Here is an 18,313-nt window from a genome sequence, read left to right on the forward strand (position 1 = left end):
TTTGAGTCAAAAAAATATACCATACATCGAAACAAACTCCATACAGGAAAGTATTTTAAACCGCGTCAAACAGAAAGAATCCAATAACGTTTCTTTGCACAGTCACACAATTGACATCGGTCTCCATATTGGCACACCCGCAGATCCCCGGGGAACTCATAAACCGATTTCCCAATGTCCCTTTCATCTTATTTATTGTTTACCAACACGGTTATTAGCAAATAAATATAAATATCGTCCCCTATTATTTGCCAGCCTCTCCAGACGTGGCACCCAGACCAATTACGATGTTGACTAATCTTAGTTTTTGTTTGTTTGTCCAATTCAGATATTAATAAGACCATTGAAAGCTTAATGAGAGGTATTGTGACTAATACAGGGTGTTTTTAGATTTCATTTTGTCTGCAATGTACGGGCGTATTTGTGAAGTTGAGTGATATTCTTAGAATTCATAGTGTAGAATTTGAAAACAAGGGTTTACTGAACTCGTGGAAACTTGTTTGCTTAATTTGTTTGATGTCTAATTATAGCCCATTAGGTGTTGTTTTCAACTTTTAATTAGCAGCGGCATTTTAATCACATTCGTTCGTCGTTTCAGTTCTATTATTCAAATTCATAATTCATGGAACAAATAAATTTTCATCTTACAAGGATCATCTTATAAGGTTTGCTCTTTTGTTGATCTGTATTGTAATATCTTTGATACCAAATAAATATTTTTTCTTTCTTTCTTTCTTTCATATTGTTTTTGCAGTGTAGTTTTTCATCATTTCATTTTGTGATAATAAGGTAGTATAGACTAGTAGAGCATTTACTTGTAACAGAACAACGAGCCACTCTCTGATATATTCTAGTATTTACCCTTTCACGAATAAAACATCGTACATAATTTTAGCTGTATTCGTAAGAAAGTTACATTACATATACCTAAATGCTCTAGTTTAATAATCATCTTTAGGGATACAATTCCATCGTTATTGAGCTATTGAAACTTGCACTTTCTCACCTAGGTACATCATAAGACTCAAAATGCTCACCTTTCTCCAAGCTGTCTATCTGGTCGTTCGTGAAGGAGGTCCGGTTCCTCTGCAGCTTCCTCTTGAGCCTGAGCCTCATCTGGGAGTCTTCGTCCCCTGAGGACGCGTGCTCGCTGTTCCCGTCCGAACCAGCTTCGGATTGGAGGGGGTCTGCTGGTAAAGGAGAATAAAAAATTAGACCATTTACCCATATTAATCAATATTTTTATTGCTTTTTTGATAGATAACATAGCTTGATTTTACATAAGAACAAGGAACTATACTGACTCATCATCACCATTTCAGCCACAGGACTTCCACTGCTGAACATAGGCCTCCCCCAATGATTTTCTTAATGACTATACTGACTGATATATTGAATGAAATGGTATAAAACATTTAATCAAATATCAATAGCTACGTAAAGCATCTAACGCAAATAGCAAGTGAATAAAATGCAAACACCCTATATTTTAAAACATCGCATTACGTCTCATTAAAAATATAAATCATATTTATGTCAACAAACGTTTTAAAATGTTACACGCTATTTATTCCAACCCTAATAAAGGGTAACATCAAAACGAATGTCTCACAAAACATTAACAATCAACAATCAACATTGCAACAGACTGCTCTCAAAAGTTTAAATGCCGCATTTTGTTGATGCCGAGGGGAGTGAGTAGTGAGTAGTGAGTATTGAGCCTCTTCATCAACAATACCTCCACTATCAACCAATGCGTCAGCGGAATTGCATCTGACAAAAATTTTCTGACTGAACTGTGACGTCACATGTTTGCTTCAGACCGAGGGCTCTTCCAATACTTGTCGGTTGTATTAAGGGTAGCAGAATTAAACGTTAGTTGTAATTCTGTGCCCTCAACTAATTGATTAATTTGCTTTACGGACAGCCGGTCGATCCCCGGTAATGGTGCACGGGTAACTGACTCCCGTGAATGGGGGCCATGTTATGCAATCTGTCACATTTTTGTGACGTCACGCCCTCGTGGCTCCGATAATAACAGTGATGGATAGAGGAACTGAATTGAACTGGAAATTTTGGACGTTTTCTGCATTCGGTTTAGGGTAATGAAGATTTCATGCTTCAGTACACGATTTGTTTCGAATGTAACATATTTTTGTGACAGTGCTTGTGTACGTCAAATTTTATGTACTAGCTTTTCGCCCGTGGCTTCGCCCGTTTGAAAAAGGGCTGTTTTTGGGGCTTTCCCGGAAATTATTCGAATTTTTCTCGCCGTAAAATCCATCTTTCGACTTCAACGAACAAAATTGATACAATTGGCCCAGGCGTTGTTGAGTTATGCGCTTACCAACACATTTTGCGATTAATTTTTATATTATAGTTTTTTTTATATGTTCACCTTGAAAATTACCTACTTAAGAATGAAACATGTAAAAGTATCTTCTTTTTAAGCTGTGTTATTAAACTGTATTAATCAACACAATTCAAAAAAATTCTTCCTACAGGAAAAACCAAACATCTCAAGAAATTTATTTTATTTCGCGCGAATTTTCTCACCCACTTCAGCAAAGCCCAAGCTTCGGCTACAGTACACAAGCACTCCCAATGCCCAACGCTGGGCATTCTGACTGGAATGACTAATCACACGTTGCTACCCAGCTCATGTAGCAGCTATGGCGCGGTGCCAGGTTCGGTGTGAGATTGGAGAAATAGGTTGCTTGTGTAGGATTAGATGAAAACAAAGCACACGGTGAACTTAATATCCATTCTCTTATTAATTTTTTTATAGTGTTTCGTACCTACACATATTCATTTTTTAATATAGAGTTAAGAAAATGAAATCACTAGATCTCTTCGAAATTTATGGTAAAGTGAGAAAAATTGAGGAAAAATAATTTTAGTTTAATCTTTAACAAAGCATTCATAAATTTTTTTGTGACTGTTTTCTATCATATAAGTTTTAACTACTACTACTAACTTAGACTGATTTGATTTCGTTTAGAGACCGGTAGAGCTATTCTCATAAATAAAACTGGATACTTAACTTTTGTCAATTACTTATTCTGTGCTTTTATCCCTGCGTGTCCCTCTATTCTGCCGTTTCTAGTGTGACATTGACATGACAGCAGCTCATTGACTATAACGATACCGTTATTTAAACGTTTTAGATTAATACCCACATTAATTTTCGCTGTACACAGTTTGTCTCCACCTTAAACATCAACATCGTACAGACGACAGTACTTCAACCTATCAACCTACACGGAGGTAGGTACGTTATGTACGCCCGTATTCACAAACATTACTATGAGGTCTCACAGTGCGCGTGGACGCACAAGGTGACACATGAACCAATCACAGAGCTCTATTCATTATTCAACCTGTGCGTTCATTTGCTGCACTTAAACAAGTATCGTTTGTGAATACGGGCGGTAGTTGTAATGGGTGATGTTTTCCAAAATAAAAGTTTAAAGTAGGTACTCGTACCTCACACGAACTAGATCTACCTAAAATGATTGATGCTCGACACGCGACACGACTCGACGTCGTTGACTGACAGCAACACGGACTTTCCAATCTTGGACGAATGACGACACGAGACTTGGTCATTTTCGCTTTTAACTTTTTTATCAGAAGATAGGTTTTACATACAATTCTGATCCAAATCAAAATCGTTTATTTTTGCAAGTAGGCTCCCAAAGAGCACTTTTAACCCTACCTCTGCTTCGGGACAGTAATATAGGCCAGTGCTGAGAAGAAGCAGCGCAAGAATTTAGATCATGATGATGATGATGATAAGATAACATGCAAATGTGCATTTTGTGTTTTAAATTTATGACATTTTATTGCAGCTAACTATGTGTTTAACTCTGGATTTTCAATGTTATTTATTTTATGCAGTAATTTCTTTTATCTGTTTTTCCATTATCCACATAATAATAATAAGTATCTACTTTAAAGTCTATTAAAATAAACTTGGTTCAGCGGTAGCCTAAAAACATATTATTCTAGGGAAAACTTACACGAATTAGATCCGTTTTAGGTCTAATCAAAGTGAGCTTTTACCTAAAAACACCAAATCTACGTTTCACTCTGATTTTTCAACTTCATTTTCACAATTTCCCAAAGCTTTTACTGTTTCTGTAAGTTCACTTTAGAAGTAGAATACTGAAATAAAAATAAAGGCCATTGTAAAATCAATCTTTTAATTTTTGCATTTTAAAACGGATGACACTCGATTCTTTTTTTTTTTGCCAAATACGAGCTATCTCACCGCCCGCAGTGAGCCTCGTCTCACCGTGACGTAGGCTAATGAGTTCGTACAAACAGCAGATTTGTTCGCGTTTCAGTCGAATGGTAATGGCTTTTGGAATGTTCCTGGAATGTGACAGTTGAGTGATAGCGTTGTCTCAAGACCGAGACTGTAAACTGGAATTTACCTAATCATAACGTTTTATTGGGAAGGAGAAAGTGTATTTTCTTCTTTATTTAAGAGCTAACGAGCTGTTAAACAATTTGGTTTTTAACAAGTCAACGAGTCTACGTAGTTAGGCTTAACTTAACAATTTATTTAAATGAAAGTGATCTTGGTCTCCACTACCAATTGATCTTGATTTATAGTACCTAAATAAAATGAGTAAACTTCAGTCATAAAACGTGTGAAATTGTGATTAATTTCACATTTACGAAATTAACACTAAAACGGTCAGTCACGTGCTCAAACATATTTCTTAATAGTTCTAGGAAAATTAAACAATCCCTACGTTATAATAATGAAAACAGAAAATATAAAGCCAAAAACCCAAACAATCCGAATACATAGGCACAAAAAACACCTCACGGGTCTTTTGTTACTGAAGTATTCTTACAATCGGGCCTCATTTATTACAGCCCGTCCCGTATAAAGGAAGAATTCATTAAAAAATCGAACCACTTACCCACAATCCACCCACAAATGATTGAAGCGAAAACTTGAGGAAGGCCTCGGAAGAAACACGAGAAATACATAAGAGAAAATAATACCTAGTAGTGAGAAAATAAGAAAAGGAATAAAAGTGGGGGCCGGGAAAAATTGGAGAAATAAGGTACAAAGGGAGCGGAGAAAGTCGGCCTGGGCAGATGCAGGGTTGTCACAAGCAAGTCTTCATTATATTTGCAGTTGTAAATAGGACCTTAATAAACGTGAAATAGTCTAAACTTATGCGCAAAAGATGACTTTTTTTAGTCAGCTCTTAGTTCGTTCGTTTCAACCTAACTCTCGCCCACGGCTGGACATAGATCTCCACAACAGGTCCTGTACTGCTCACATCCCTTGACCTTCACCAGATCTTGGCTGGCCTGTCTACACTTCGTTTTTTACCAGCAATTGCTCTATTCTTGAAATATCTTTAAATATTTATCGTAAACGTCAAAATGCGATCTTATCTCGGTCCGTACATGTCAGATGGCTTAAAAAACGTTGCCTTCAAGTTGTTGTCATCTGAAAACTTCCGTTGGCAGCCCTGGACAGATACAGCGGGATTGGAGTTATCCGGGCGTGCGGCGTGGCCGCGTAGGTGGGGCGAGCCGCGACGCGCGATTGTGCGAGATCGATACTGTCACTCAGTCGGACGCGGCTTGACTGCAAGCGGACAATCTTCGCTGTTTATTTGACATTTGCCAAGATAGGAGCCGGAGAGGTATTAGATCGGAAGTTATCACTCTGCTGATCGCGACTTATAATGGACTGAGTTCATATTTGCTGTACAAACTGACCTGGCAAATAAGATACTATGTTTTAAAAGTTTTGAGTCTCATCTACCATGGACAGGTATAACTGAAGCCTTGCCAATTTGTTCTCACTCAGCCGGACGCGGCTTGACTGTTAGCGGACAGTCTTCGCTGTTGATTTGACATTTGCCAAGATAAGAGCCAGAGAGGCATTAGATCGGAGTTATCACTCAGCTGATCCAGTTAGTGGGCTGATTTCACTATTTGCTGTAAAAACTGACTGTCAAATAAGATTTTTAAAAGTGTTGAGGCTTAGCTACCGCGGATATACCTGAAACTATTTAATTGTTGTCACTCATCCGGACGCGGCTTGACAGCTGGCGGAAAGTCTTTGCTGTTTATTTGACATTTGCCAAGATATGAGACAGAGAGAGGTAGGTATTCAAGATAGGGTCGAACGGAGAGGTATTAGATCGTTGTCATTAGATCTTTCAGCAGATCGCGAGTTATAGTGGACTGAGTTGCACAGTGCACCTGTCGAATAAGATACTGTATTTTAAAAGTTTAGAGGCTCAGCTATCCTAGATAGGTATAACTGAAGTCTTGCCGATTTATTCTCACTCAGCTGGACGCGGCTTGACTGCTGGTGGACGGTTTGTCGTAAGAAGAAGGAATCAGAACGGCATTAAATAGGTGTTATCAATCATCTTGAAACGAGGTAATAAATATATCTGCTCATCAAAAGTCAAAGACTATAAATAAACAGATCTATTTATATCTTTAATCCGAAGGTAAGTGGCCTGCATTTGTTCATTTTTCACCCGCTACCGCTTATGAAAACGCTTCGCTCGCTCACAGCCGCGCAGCCGGACAGTTCGCTCGATTCGGCACGCGGACAAATATCGCGGCCTTCGTACAGTCAACACCACATCAGATTATACATATTTGTTGCAAAATAGCACCTATTACGACTGAGTAAGATACTATAATGTATAGCTTAATTTGCTGTCGTCTCTACATACTAATGTGAATAACGTATTAAGAGTATAACTGACGCCCGTATTCACAAACATTACTATGAGGTCTCACAGTGCGCGTGGACGCACAGGGTGACACACGAACCAATCACAGAGCTCTATTCAACGCTGTGCGTTCGATTTGGTGCTTCACTTAGGCTGAGTTGTACCATCTTACTTTAACTTTAGCAGACGTCAAAAGTCTGTCAAACTCCATACAAAAAACTCCGGTTATCGTTATTTTCACGGTTCAAATAAGGCGGTGCAACTCAGCCTTAAACAAGCATCATTTGTGAGTTTTGTGACTACGGGCGTGAGTATCATGACGTCTATGAGGGAAAGTTGATTGCATCAATTTAAATGGTTTTCATAATTATTAATATTATCAATAATTATTAAACGCGTACTAATGATAAACTGAAAAATATCAAGTAACTAAGTAACTAAGTTATCAAAATTCCTGTTAAATAATATTCGAGTACCTACTTATGTACTTATTCAGAGTCAGATGTAATTTTTCAAGATGCATTTCGACTTCATAAGCAACTATTGCATTCATACTACGTTTTATGTCGCAAAAAAACTTTATAGCATGAAATAAAGGATGACATTTTGAGGTCAAAACTCATTAATTTTCATAATACAAATGCCTATTTATAATTAGTATTCATTCATAATAAATAAAAATAAGTATTTTTGTCCAGACGCTCTAGCTAGAGTTTTTCTGTTTTATAGCAAAATTCACGTGAGCACTACCGCAAGCAGAAGATAGTTTATTTACATTATATCTGACTCATCATCATCATCATCATCATTTTAGCCATAGGACGTCCACTGCTGTGGCCTCCCCCAATCATTTCCAATTGGTAGCGGCCTGCATCCAGCGCCTTTCTGCTACCTTTATGAGGAGTCGGTCCATCTTGTGGGTGGACGTCCTACGCTGCGCTTACCGGTACGTGGCCTATTTTGACTCAAATAACAAAAAATATACTTCTTACTGACTGCCGATGGGGCAGCAAGGTTCTGGAGTGGAGGCCGCGTACCGGAAAACGCAGCGTGGGACGTCCACCCACAAGGTGGACCGACGACATCATAAAGGTAGCAGGAAGGCGCTAGAAGCAGGCCACTACCAATCGATCAATATGGAAATCATTGGGGGAGGCCTATGTTTAGCAGTGGACGTCCTATGGCTGAAATGATGACTATGATGATAAATAATACTTCTCAGTATACCTCTATTAACGAACGAATAACAAATGTGAGAACATTATTAGCCCTACGAATGCACCGCTTATCGTCAATTCAAATTAAATAAAGATGGTGCCCTAAACACGACCACAGAGCGCAGACCCCTCGAACTAAACGCCACCTAAACACAGTTACGAGTGCCAAGGGACTGCGGGGGTCGACACAGTCTGGTTACGATTAGGGTATCCATACAGTGTAAAGGACAATGTATGCTTAAGTGTCCATTAGAATGAAAGGGTGCTTAATGTATTAAAAAAAATAGAAAATAATTATGATGGGTTAATGTTTTTGGGCGGTTTTTTAGGCGGTTTCTGACGATGTCCTTTTCCGGGAATTTCCATGATATTGGTGACACTGGTTGCTATTTTCGTTGTTATTCGAGGGACGACGACTTATTATTACCTATTATAGCCAACGACGGATTAGCAAGCTGAAGTGGCAATGGACAGGGCACATTGTATGCAGAACTGACGGCCGATGGGATAGCAAGGTTCTGCAGTGGAGGCTACGGAGCTGAGGAGGAAAACGCAGCGTGAGATGCCCACCCACAAAGTGGGCCGATGACCTAATAGAGGGAGCAGGAATAAGAATATTAAAATAGTTAAAAAACTAGTGGATAATCACGATTACACTTTACATTAATCAGTAAATGTACTTTGTATGAGTTGCCAAAAGTACGAGCATGTGACTCTGTTTACTAGGTACTAAGCAACTGGAAGTACTAAGTACCTACAAACAGTAATTTGAAAACTACTGACTAAATAATGTATATTTTTTTAAAGTTGTGACTTGGAAACGCTACCAAATTTTACTCTACTTAATTAGCATCAAATCGCTAACGTATCCCTTTAAATTATTGTGTCCCTTTTAAAACTCAAGTGGTGGTATCACTACACCTTTGTATGGTGGCTCGACTTCCCAGCAGGCCATCTAAATTACTCAGCGAGGGTAGATAAGGTTAGTTTTTATTATTGTCATTTGGCAGGAGAGTGGGGCAATTGGTCGACTAATGATCATCTGGGGATGTCGGGGGATGTTATCCTCTAATAGGGTAACATAAGTAAGCATGTCTTTTATTCTTAAGGGTAGAGCTAAAGATTAAGATCTGCAGTAGGGACTTGTGGAGAGGGTATCTGTAAAGTACTAAAGAAAACTGGCCATAAGAATTGATTCTATAAAATTTCAGTCATTAATTGATGACCTAATAAACGTGAAAAACAGTGAAAAAAGGAAAATGCCAAATTTTAAAAATATTCACATCATAACTCGGAATTCAATTAATATGTGAGATAAAACCTGTGTTTTCGCTTAGAAACACATAGTATAGTCATTTAATTTTTATTTTATTTTACAAGGTACGAGATATGGTAAATAATATTATGTAGTTTTCATTCATATTTACCTCATTTTAGTAAATAAATAAAGTTAGAAACTTCAATAATAAACCCCTCGAACACTCAAAACGAATTTAAATCAGCTGCCTTTTTAACCGCAAAACGATATCAATTACTACCAATTACTTTAGCAGCAAACATTCAATGAAAGACTGCTACACGTGTCGAATAGTTTAAGTACTCGAAGTACGATAAAGTACGCTGGAGTACGCTCGACTCCATCGTAACGAGGTACTTGAAACGCATTGTTTCAGTAGAATGCATGTAACGGAGACGTGCTAAACTGCAGTCAATTGTTAAAACGATTAAAGCACAGTGGTGTGGTATGGCGGGTTGAGTGGAACAAATAATGAAGCAATAAGTAAATAAAAGTTAAATGGTTCCTTTACAAAGTAATTTGAGTCGTTTATCAAACTTATTGAAAATTAAGTTAAGTTCGGCAGAAAATTACACATCTCAAAAACAAGTAATATATTATTTTGTGTATATTTTAAGTAATACAAAGCAATAATAATTTGTCGGATTAAAACAAGGTATTGTCATTTTAAATCCTAGTAATTTTTTTTTATTTAAAATTTTTGTTGTTATAAAATAAATGTTTAATTTGCTTTAGAATTAGTATGCATCAGTAATAGACCGGCACTAATCCGATTCCAATTGCCAATTGTCACAGCACATTATCAGATGATTAGCCCAAACCGCTATGTCAGTATGCGGTCCGGTGTGGCCCAATGTGCCCAGTGTGTGTTTATACCGTGTACAAGCTATTTGCGCAATTATTTGTGCCGCGTCCCACTGTGCAAATATTGTCTAATTTTGTGTTCCCGCTGGTGTCTGGTTATTGGTACCACTGTGTAGATAATTGTTAGTTAAAATAATATCGAATTGAATAATCGGGCTTATACTAAAAAAATGAATGCCCCACTTTTGAGAAAATTGGATTACATGTTCCTGTTTTAAGTAATTATTGTTACAGACAATTTTTTGTAAGTCCCATCGCTAGAAATACAAGTTCACAATGTTTAAAAAAGTTACTTACGTCGCTACATTTATTTGCATAGGAAATTAGTAAAATTCGATACTAATATAATGATTTTAAATTATTATCATTAGGATCACATACTCGTAATATAATTTAACGTGAATAGACTATTAAATTGGAAATAATCCTTAATGAAATAAGCCTATTATAAAGCTTCATTGCTTATTTGAAAATCGTGATTTTATACATCACGTTTAGTTGTAATATTTAATAATCACCTGTTGAAGTCCATGCAGGGCATGCTGTTAGTATTATTGTATATTGCGGTTTAATGTTTCACAATATTAATCAAAGCAAACACCACACAATGTTCACAAATACATTTACTAATTGATGTTATCAAATAATATAAGTTCTACATACGAGTATTAACGTATTGATGTGTAGAATTTGGACTGATTTTGCTAGTTTTCGACACAATGGGTATGGATATTTTCAAAGTATTATGGAACTTATGCATTTGTCACGAGGTGCTATTTAACTACTACATTTTTTTCTTAGCCAGATTGGAAGCCATTTGCTTTCATGATTTTCTCTTTCGTGGTCTAGTGGTTGGAATTTAGGCTCTCTCGTTCCGGAGATTCTGGGTTCGATGCCCAGATTGGATACAAACATTGAATCACTTTGTGTAATTGTGTCTAGTTTTGTTAAATTTTTGGAGACCATGTCAATCAAATTGAGTGATGTAATAAAAGTTTTGTTGACAATAAGTTATTCATAGCATGTTCATAATTTGTTTAAAAGAGAAGCCTTATTTAAAATGTCAAATAGCGCATCCTCCGAACAATATAAAAGTTGGCGCGCGTCAATCACACGGCGCATTTTATACAAAATAGTCTGTCCATTTTCGTATAGTATATTTTTTTCCCATTTTTGTATACTTCCGAAACATTGGGCGCGACCGGCGAGCCGTGAGCAAAACACTGCGTTGAATATTAAAAAAATGTTGCGTCGGCTGGTGACGGGACACAATACGTTATATCGAATATCGATCAGCGTAGGTTTTGACAGGGCATTTTCAGCCGTTTGCAGCTGAAAATTGTAGCTCCTAAGTGTGATAGTTGCATGCCAAAAATATATTAAGAGAAGGTAACTTAAAAGTGATTGGAGGTGGAAGTGACTTATGTATTTTGCAATATCACCCTGTGTATGCATAATTTGGAGTTGTAAGTAATAACTTAATTATTTCGGAATATTGCCCTGCAAGTAACATTGACTTGGCGATTAAAGTGAAATTTACATATAAGTAACTTTTTAGATTTCTTCGTTTATAATGCTAAACGTATCTCGAAGTTATTTAAAACCCGTAGCTCAGTAGTCAAAGCAGTCGCCCGGCAAGCGGAAAACCGTGGGTTCAATTTCCACCATAGGTATTGATTTTTTAAGTTTTAAATTGGTACAAAATCTCTGTTCAGAAACTGTGCTTACATAAACTGAGAAATAAATATAAGCATATTGGTTCTACGTAGTTCTATTTTAAAAAGAAACTTTACACGTACGATTCAAAATCCACAGGATCGTTGAGGTCGCGAAGTTAAACGGTGCGGCCGAATTTCAGGGCACGCGCGACAAAGTTACACGTCTAAAGGCCGTCTTTCGACTTCTGCACTTTGCCCGGTATACGACTTGCACTTTGCCCGGCACATTTCACAGGGCACTTTGGGCCACTTTTCCCGTGCACTTAGCGCGTTGTTTAGGCGCGTGACCTGAATACGGAGAAAACGCGTGTTGTGCTCTGGGTTGATGATAGCGATGTGTTTTGTTTTATGGTCCTGAACTTGCTTTTTAGTAACACATTTGTTAGTTGGTTGGCAAAAGTAGGGAGTATGCAGGATATTTATTTCACTTTTTGCTAAGTATCGAAAGTTAAAAGTTTCTAGCAAAATATAACGCGATTCAGAAAACAGGAACATGTAAATATTTTCCTTTACTCATCGCTATTACGAAATAAGGGTGATTTTATTGCACTCTACCCTGAGTAGTTCAAACAGAAATATTTTCCAAGAAACATGATTATTTACTAACCATTTTTCGTAGGGTTTGTACTTTTACCGGGAAAAGCGAAACAATTTCCATGAGTCAAAGTGCAAAAGAATTTAATATCTTTTTTAAAATAGGTAGGAAAATATTTAGTGAAAATAAGAGAAAAGGAATAAACTAGTGACATTTTAAATGTTGGAAGCACAATTTATTAACGAAAAGTTTCGTGCGGAAAATAGAAAGTAAAATTAGTAAGATAATAGATAGTAAGATAATAATAAAAGTTCGATAATTATTGTAAATACAACAATTCATGAAAAACGGCGCGTTGATATTTTCAAGCACACATAATATAATATAATAAATAGAGATAATAACTCGATATGTAAAGATAAATCCGCTGCAATCATGCAGTGATAAAAAAAACGTCACACATGTTCTTCGCACGGGAATTCTTAATTCATCAGTCATTCACCAAAACTCAAGTCTTTACTTGATACACTTTTTATGTCTTTCCCATTGAAGAAAAAAGACGAAAAAAGTTACCAGATAATTACAAAAATAGGCTCTTATTTAAAGAAACAGTAATACACGTAATACAATTAAGAATCTAATAACATTACTCGGGCAAAAAACAAAGGCAGATGTATAATCTGCCGCAACAAGGAGGTGTTCAAAGGGAGGGTGGGGAGCCCTCCCATTCAAGAAAGGGGGGGTAGGTATTGAGTGCAAACGATTGTAGCGATTCGGGCAACTGGCCGTGTATCGGATTGGTTTGGTAGTAGAAATGGAAAGTGCTCTGTTAATAGCTATTTTAGTAGGGTTTGTTGACAGTTAAATGGTATTTTTAGGGTTCCGTAGTCCTGACAAGGAACCCTTATAGTTTCGATATGTCTGTCTGTCTGTCTGAGGTTTTTAAAATAAAATAAGGGCTATTAAGTCACATTGTCAAGGAGTTACGAACTTAAAACGTTAAGCTACTCAAAGTAAAGTGTTTTCAATTTACTACAAGAATGTACTCGTGAATATTCTTGTAAAATGTGTAGTATCATTTCATTATGTAAAGTGGTATTCTTGAAACAATCAAATAATAGCTAAGATGTAGGTTTTTACCCGACTGCGCCAGAAGGAGGGTTATATTTTTTATTCTTGGTAGAGCGGTTAAAGCTGCCAATCGTTTTGGAAGTTGGCAACTTAGCGCATAGTGATGTTATAGAATAGACCTATCCAATATCATAATATTTCGTAGAAAATTCCAGATAACGTTTTATGCGATGGTATATTTTGTACGGGTCTGAAAACGTTTATGGATTTATTATTAACGATTGGATGACTCTTACTTAATATTTTGAATTTATTCTTGACTATTGGCTTAAGGCTAATAGTGACCAGTATTTCCCATTTCAAAGATTAGACTAGCATAAAACTAGTAGAGAGATAGAGGTATTGGCTTAATGCCGTTTTTCCCCCAAGGAGGTCTTTGTCAGTCTTTGTCCATTGACTGAAATTATGATGATCATGGTGAATGAGATCTCACCAATACTTATTTTCAAGCAAGATAGCGGTGTTAAAATACTTATTGACTACCACTAACTTTCCCCCGGGACAAACTTGACCTTCACACTTGGGTTTTTTATCCATGCTGTAGATCCTAGCTACACAGGATTTGTAGCAGTGGAAACGAGAGGTGGGAATAGTCCCGTACTACTACGTAACTTGGATGGCGCTGGATGCAGGCCTCTACCAATCGGTCATTGGTAATAATTGGGGAGGGCTATATTTCGCAGTGGCCGTCCTATGGCTGAAATGATGATAATGATCTACCACTAACCTCGTTTATGCTCTTCCGAGCCGGTCCTATTGAGCTGAGGTGGTAGCGGCGCGGGGATAGCCGGCGCTGCTGGTGCTGTAGGTAGCCCAGGGTACCACCAGCCCGTCGCCGCCTGACCGTTGAACATGCTTAGCTCCTCGTATTAAGGCTTATTGACCACTAACCTCTTTTATGCTCTTCCGAGCCGGTCCTATTGAGCTGAGGAGGCAGCGGCGCGGGAATAGCCGGCGCTGCTGGTGCTGTAGGTAGCCCAGGGTACCACCAGCCCGTTGCGGCCTGACCGTTGAAGATGCTTAGCTCCTCGTATTAAGGCTTATTGACCACTAACCTCTTTTATGCTCTTCCGAGCCGGTCCTATTGAGCTGAGGAGGCAGCGGCGCGGGAATAGCCGGCGCTGCTGGTGCTGTAGGTAGCCCAGGGTACCACCAGCCCGTCGCCGCCTGCCCGTTGAACATCCTTAACTTCTCGTAGACGCTGTCGTTCTGCGCCGACGCTGCCTGCTCCTTCTGCGACGCCAGGTTTCGGAGCACTCGGTTTATTGATGACACCTGTTGGCAGAAGAGGTGGTCAGAGATTGGTTTGTAGAACTTTAGTGGTTTCTCTAGGTCAGATTTATTAAAGAGAAGGTCCTGCCTGGGTTCTATTGCTATGTAAAAGGATAGTAAATAAATCGATTTATTGAGAATACCTATTGGTAGAAGAAGGGGTCAGATTTAATGAACATTTAACGTTCTTGAAAGGGTTTATTGTTTACGTGGATCTGGCTTCCATTCCTATGAAGAAATACACAAAGTGATGGCATTTACTTATAATAAGGCAACCCAACTAGATAGAACACCCTTTATTGTACGCCACATAAGACAAAAAAAAAGAAAAGAAAGAAAGAAATACACAAAGAGGTAACATTTAACCCAGCTTAAAAAATCATTCAGCTCTCTCAAGTTTATGGGTAAAATAACTTTAAAACACGAAATACTACTAAAAGTCTCTCACATAGAGCGTCAACATTTCCACATAAATATTCCATTTACATTGCGTTACAACTTCCACGCCGAAGGGAAGTAATGAGTTACATCCCTTCCATCAGTATGGAAACAACTATCTAATAGGAAACAAATTGCCAACAGCCCCACCCTTTAAGTTGTAGCACGTGTAATTTAAAATCTAATATGATTACTAAATTCCAATCGGGGGTTCAAAGGGCCAGATTAGGGAAGACCCCACCCCCGGGCCTAAAAACCCCAATACCTATCTACTTTCGCCCAAAAAGCACGCATGCGTAAAAACCTGGCGCACACAGACATAAAATTCTATGTATGCCTATTTTAACACGTTGTATGCAGGGTTGGCGGTTTTCTTTTTTGGGCACTCATTAGGAGATAGGTTTTTTTTCTAATAAGAAAGAAAAAATATTGTTTTTAAATTAATTCTACATTTTTAAATTAGATCAAACTTGAAGACGCTTTGGACAAATAGACAAGGAACTTACATATGGGTAAGTAGAGTGCAATAGTTTCAACTTTATTACATAAGAGTTCATAGTGTTTTTTTATTCTTGATTGTTGTTTTATTTTTGTCTTATTTACATCATCAGTAGTCTTTTATTTCTATTACAGAATATAAATTACAATAGATTAACTAGAATGCAGTTTATTGTATCAAAGTAAAGCTCTATTTACCTTGAAATACTTTTAGATGAAGTTTCTTATAATTTTTCGAAATTAATATTAATATTATGACAAATATCCAGTTGTAAACACACAATGCAATTGTTTGTATCAATTTGGCAGCCCTGGTACCTTCTGTTATAGTTATACGTTCGTCCTAGATATAACATCTATCTGTTTTCACGTTGCCATTGGCAACGGGGAAATTGTATTTTTCCCCATGCGGGGCGGGAATCGCTCAATGGGGGACGCCAAGCGGGATGTCTGTCTATGTCTGTATATGGTTGTCCGGACCGTCCGGACCGTCCGGTCATCGGGGAATGTAACCGGCTGACTTTATAATCAGGTCTGGAATATCCGGATGATTTCGAGTCTATTTCATATCAATCGATTGCTTGAACGAGTGAGTTAGATTAATTCAATTGATTTTATGATCGGTTTGCTTGTAAATGATTGGACTTGGTTAGGTAATACCTGAAACTCCAAAGTTGCGATGCATTTAAGTGGTTCTAAGTACTTGAAACGGTGTATAAGTCAGTTAATTTTAAACAGTTGAGAGTCTACTAAACTAAGAATTAAAACTAAACTGTCACTGAGGTAATCTAGAGGCGTCCTATTAGAAATCAATAAAAATAAAAATTCTTATACGATCACCACAATTTATCTTAGTGGAAAAAATGTAATTCAGTAGGTACAAAACATACTAGGTAGAGTTAGTAAGGAAGTCTAATAAACCTAGGATATTATTAAAACTTTAAAAAATCTAACTAATGATTTATCTCAATAAAAACAAAACAAATTACGTAATCGTAGTTAATATTAATTAACAGTAGTTATTCCTAAAATTCCACACTCTAAAACCAGAATCATCAAACCACATAAGTACGAAAATAGCTAAAACGCGCAAAGTAAATAGTGCTATTTGAGAGGCTTACTATATCTGTGCGCGTTCCGAATTAATCCGTGTTCGGCTAATGGAAGATAATGTAACGCCCGGCAAAAACAACAACCAATGGAGGCTGGGAAAAATGTACTCTATGCTCTATGGATACAATTTGTATATTAAAACGTGGTAAAACATTTTAAGTGCAGTAAAAAAATGCTAGAGACTTAACAGCTTTTGTTTTTTCGTAATAACTTTCAAATGTTTAGTTGTCAGTAGGTATTAAAATTAGTGAAAACTTCTAGGCTTTTTGCAAAATTATTTTTATATGCTACTTATCTGTATTAAACTATAAACTGTATGTTTTCCAAATAAAGAAGAAAAAATGAATCCACCATTATAAAATTCGATATTAAAAAAGCCCATCCATTGTCAACGTAGGAAATAAAAAGATAATTATTACGAAAGAAAATGAAAACATGGCTGAAAGGTATTTAAAATATCATTGAGTAATTTGCCACGGCCTAACATTTCACTGGTCTAAAAGACAGCTTAGAACCTGCTAAAACCAGGATTAGCGTGAGAAAGGCTAACTGGCAGAATTCTCACAAAAAACAAACCTGTATAATGCTAATCAAACTTAAAGGTCATTAGCTGTCGACGCAGTTCTAATAAGCGATTGACAAAAACCAATTATAAAATCCTATCTTAATCTGATACGACACGAAAAAAAGCCGTTCCATTTTTGAAACCGAATTCGAATTTTAAAAACGAACCCGCCGGTGGCACATTTAAAACGCGTTCTGTTTCTGACAGCGAGCTGGCCAATCAGATGGTGCGCTAAAAAGATTAAAGAGCGGACGGGTCTAGAATTGAAGAGACAATTTTGTTGTTACAATTCATTTACTCTAGAAGCGTGAGAGCGTTGAAGTTATTTAAAAAAAGTGACGATGTTTCCACTTAAATGACACGTTATTTTGTTTTCCAAGCTTTTTTTTTTCAATTCAAAAAGTATTCGAAAGATTTATGCTGTACAGTAGGTATTGTATTAGAGAGATCGACGATACGATATTTTACAAAAAACCGGATAAAAAGTTCTGCAATAAAACACACATTTAAGAAAACTCGAAGCGCGTGCCACTAAAAAAGTGGAGTAAAGCTACTTTTTTCAATCTTTGTATTTGCTCAGATGTCACTGTTTGAGGAATCGCCGGATTAATCGTGTGTTCTTTCACATTACACGCAGCGATGATCGCAGCTGTTGTTGTTTTTTCATTCAATAACGTTGTAGCATTTGTTTTGCTAATTGGCTTTGTATTTTTATCAGATCCTGGTTTTGTTAACTAAATACAATGGTAGTCGACGGTTTTTGGGTCGACAAGTTTTAACGTCCGTTTTTTGAATAGTCTATCGATGTATCGTTTGATTGCACATAAACCCTAAAGCTGTTTGATTCTCAAAATTACTTACTAAAACTTTTTTAAAGAAGGTTCACAGTTTTTAAGTGCTTTAAAATCCGATTTGCCTATTTCGAGATTACCGA

General features: G+C 37.2%; 1 protein-coding gene across 1 annotated transcript in view; it reads right to left on the minus strand.

The window, feature by feature from the left end:
• The window catches only part of toy (twin of eyeless), a 61,606-nt gene that overhangs the window by 15,793 nt on the left and 27,500 nt on the right, over window positions 1-18,313 (minus strand). The window contains exons 4-5 of the mRNA XM_028305172.1: window positions 14,549-14,768; window positions 1,038-1,190 (exon numbers count right to left, since the gene is read on the minus strand). Of these exons, the coding sequence (XP_028160973.1) occupies window positions 1,038-1,190; window positions 14,549-14,768 (373 nt within the window). The remainder of the gene's footprint in view (window positions 1-1,037; window positions 1,191-14,548; window positions 14,769-18,313) is intronic.

Source organism: Ostrinia furnacalis, unplaced genomic scaffold, assembly GCF_004193835.3.
Source record: "Ostrinia furnacalis isolate ACB-3 unplaced genomic scaffold, ASM419383v2 OfSCF1638, whole genome shotgun sequence".
Classification (NCBI taxonomy): domain Eukaryota; kingdom Metazoa; phylum Arthropoda; class Insecta; order Lepidoptera; family Crambidae; genus Ostrinia; species Ostrinia furnacalis.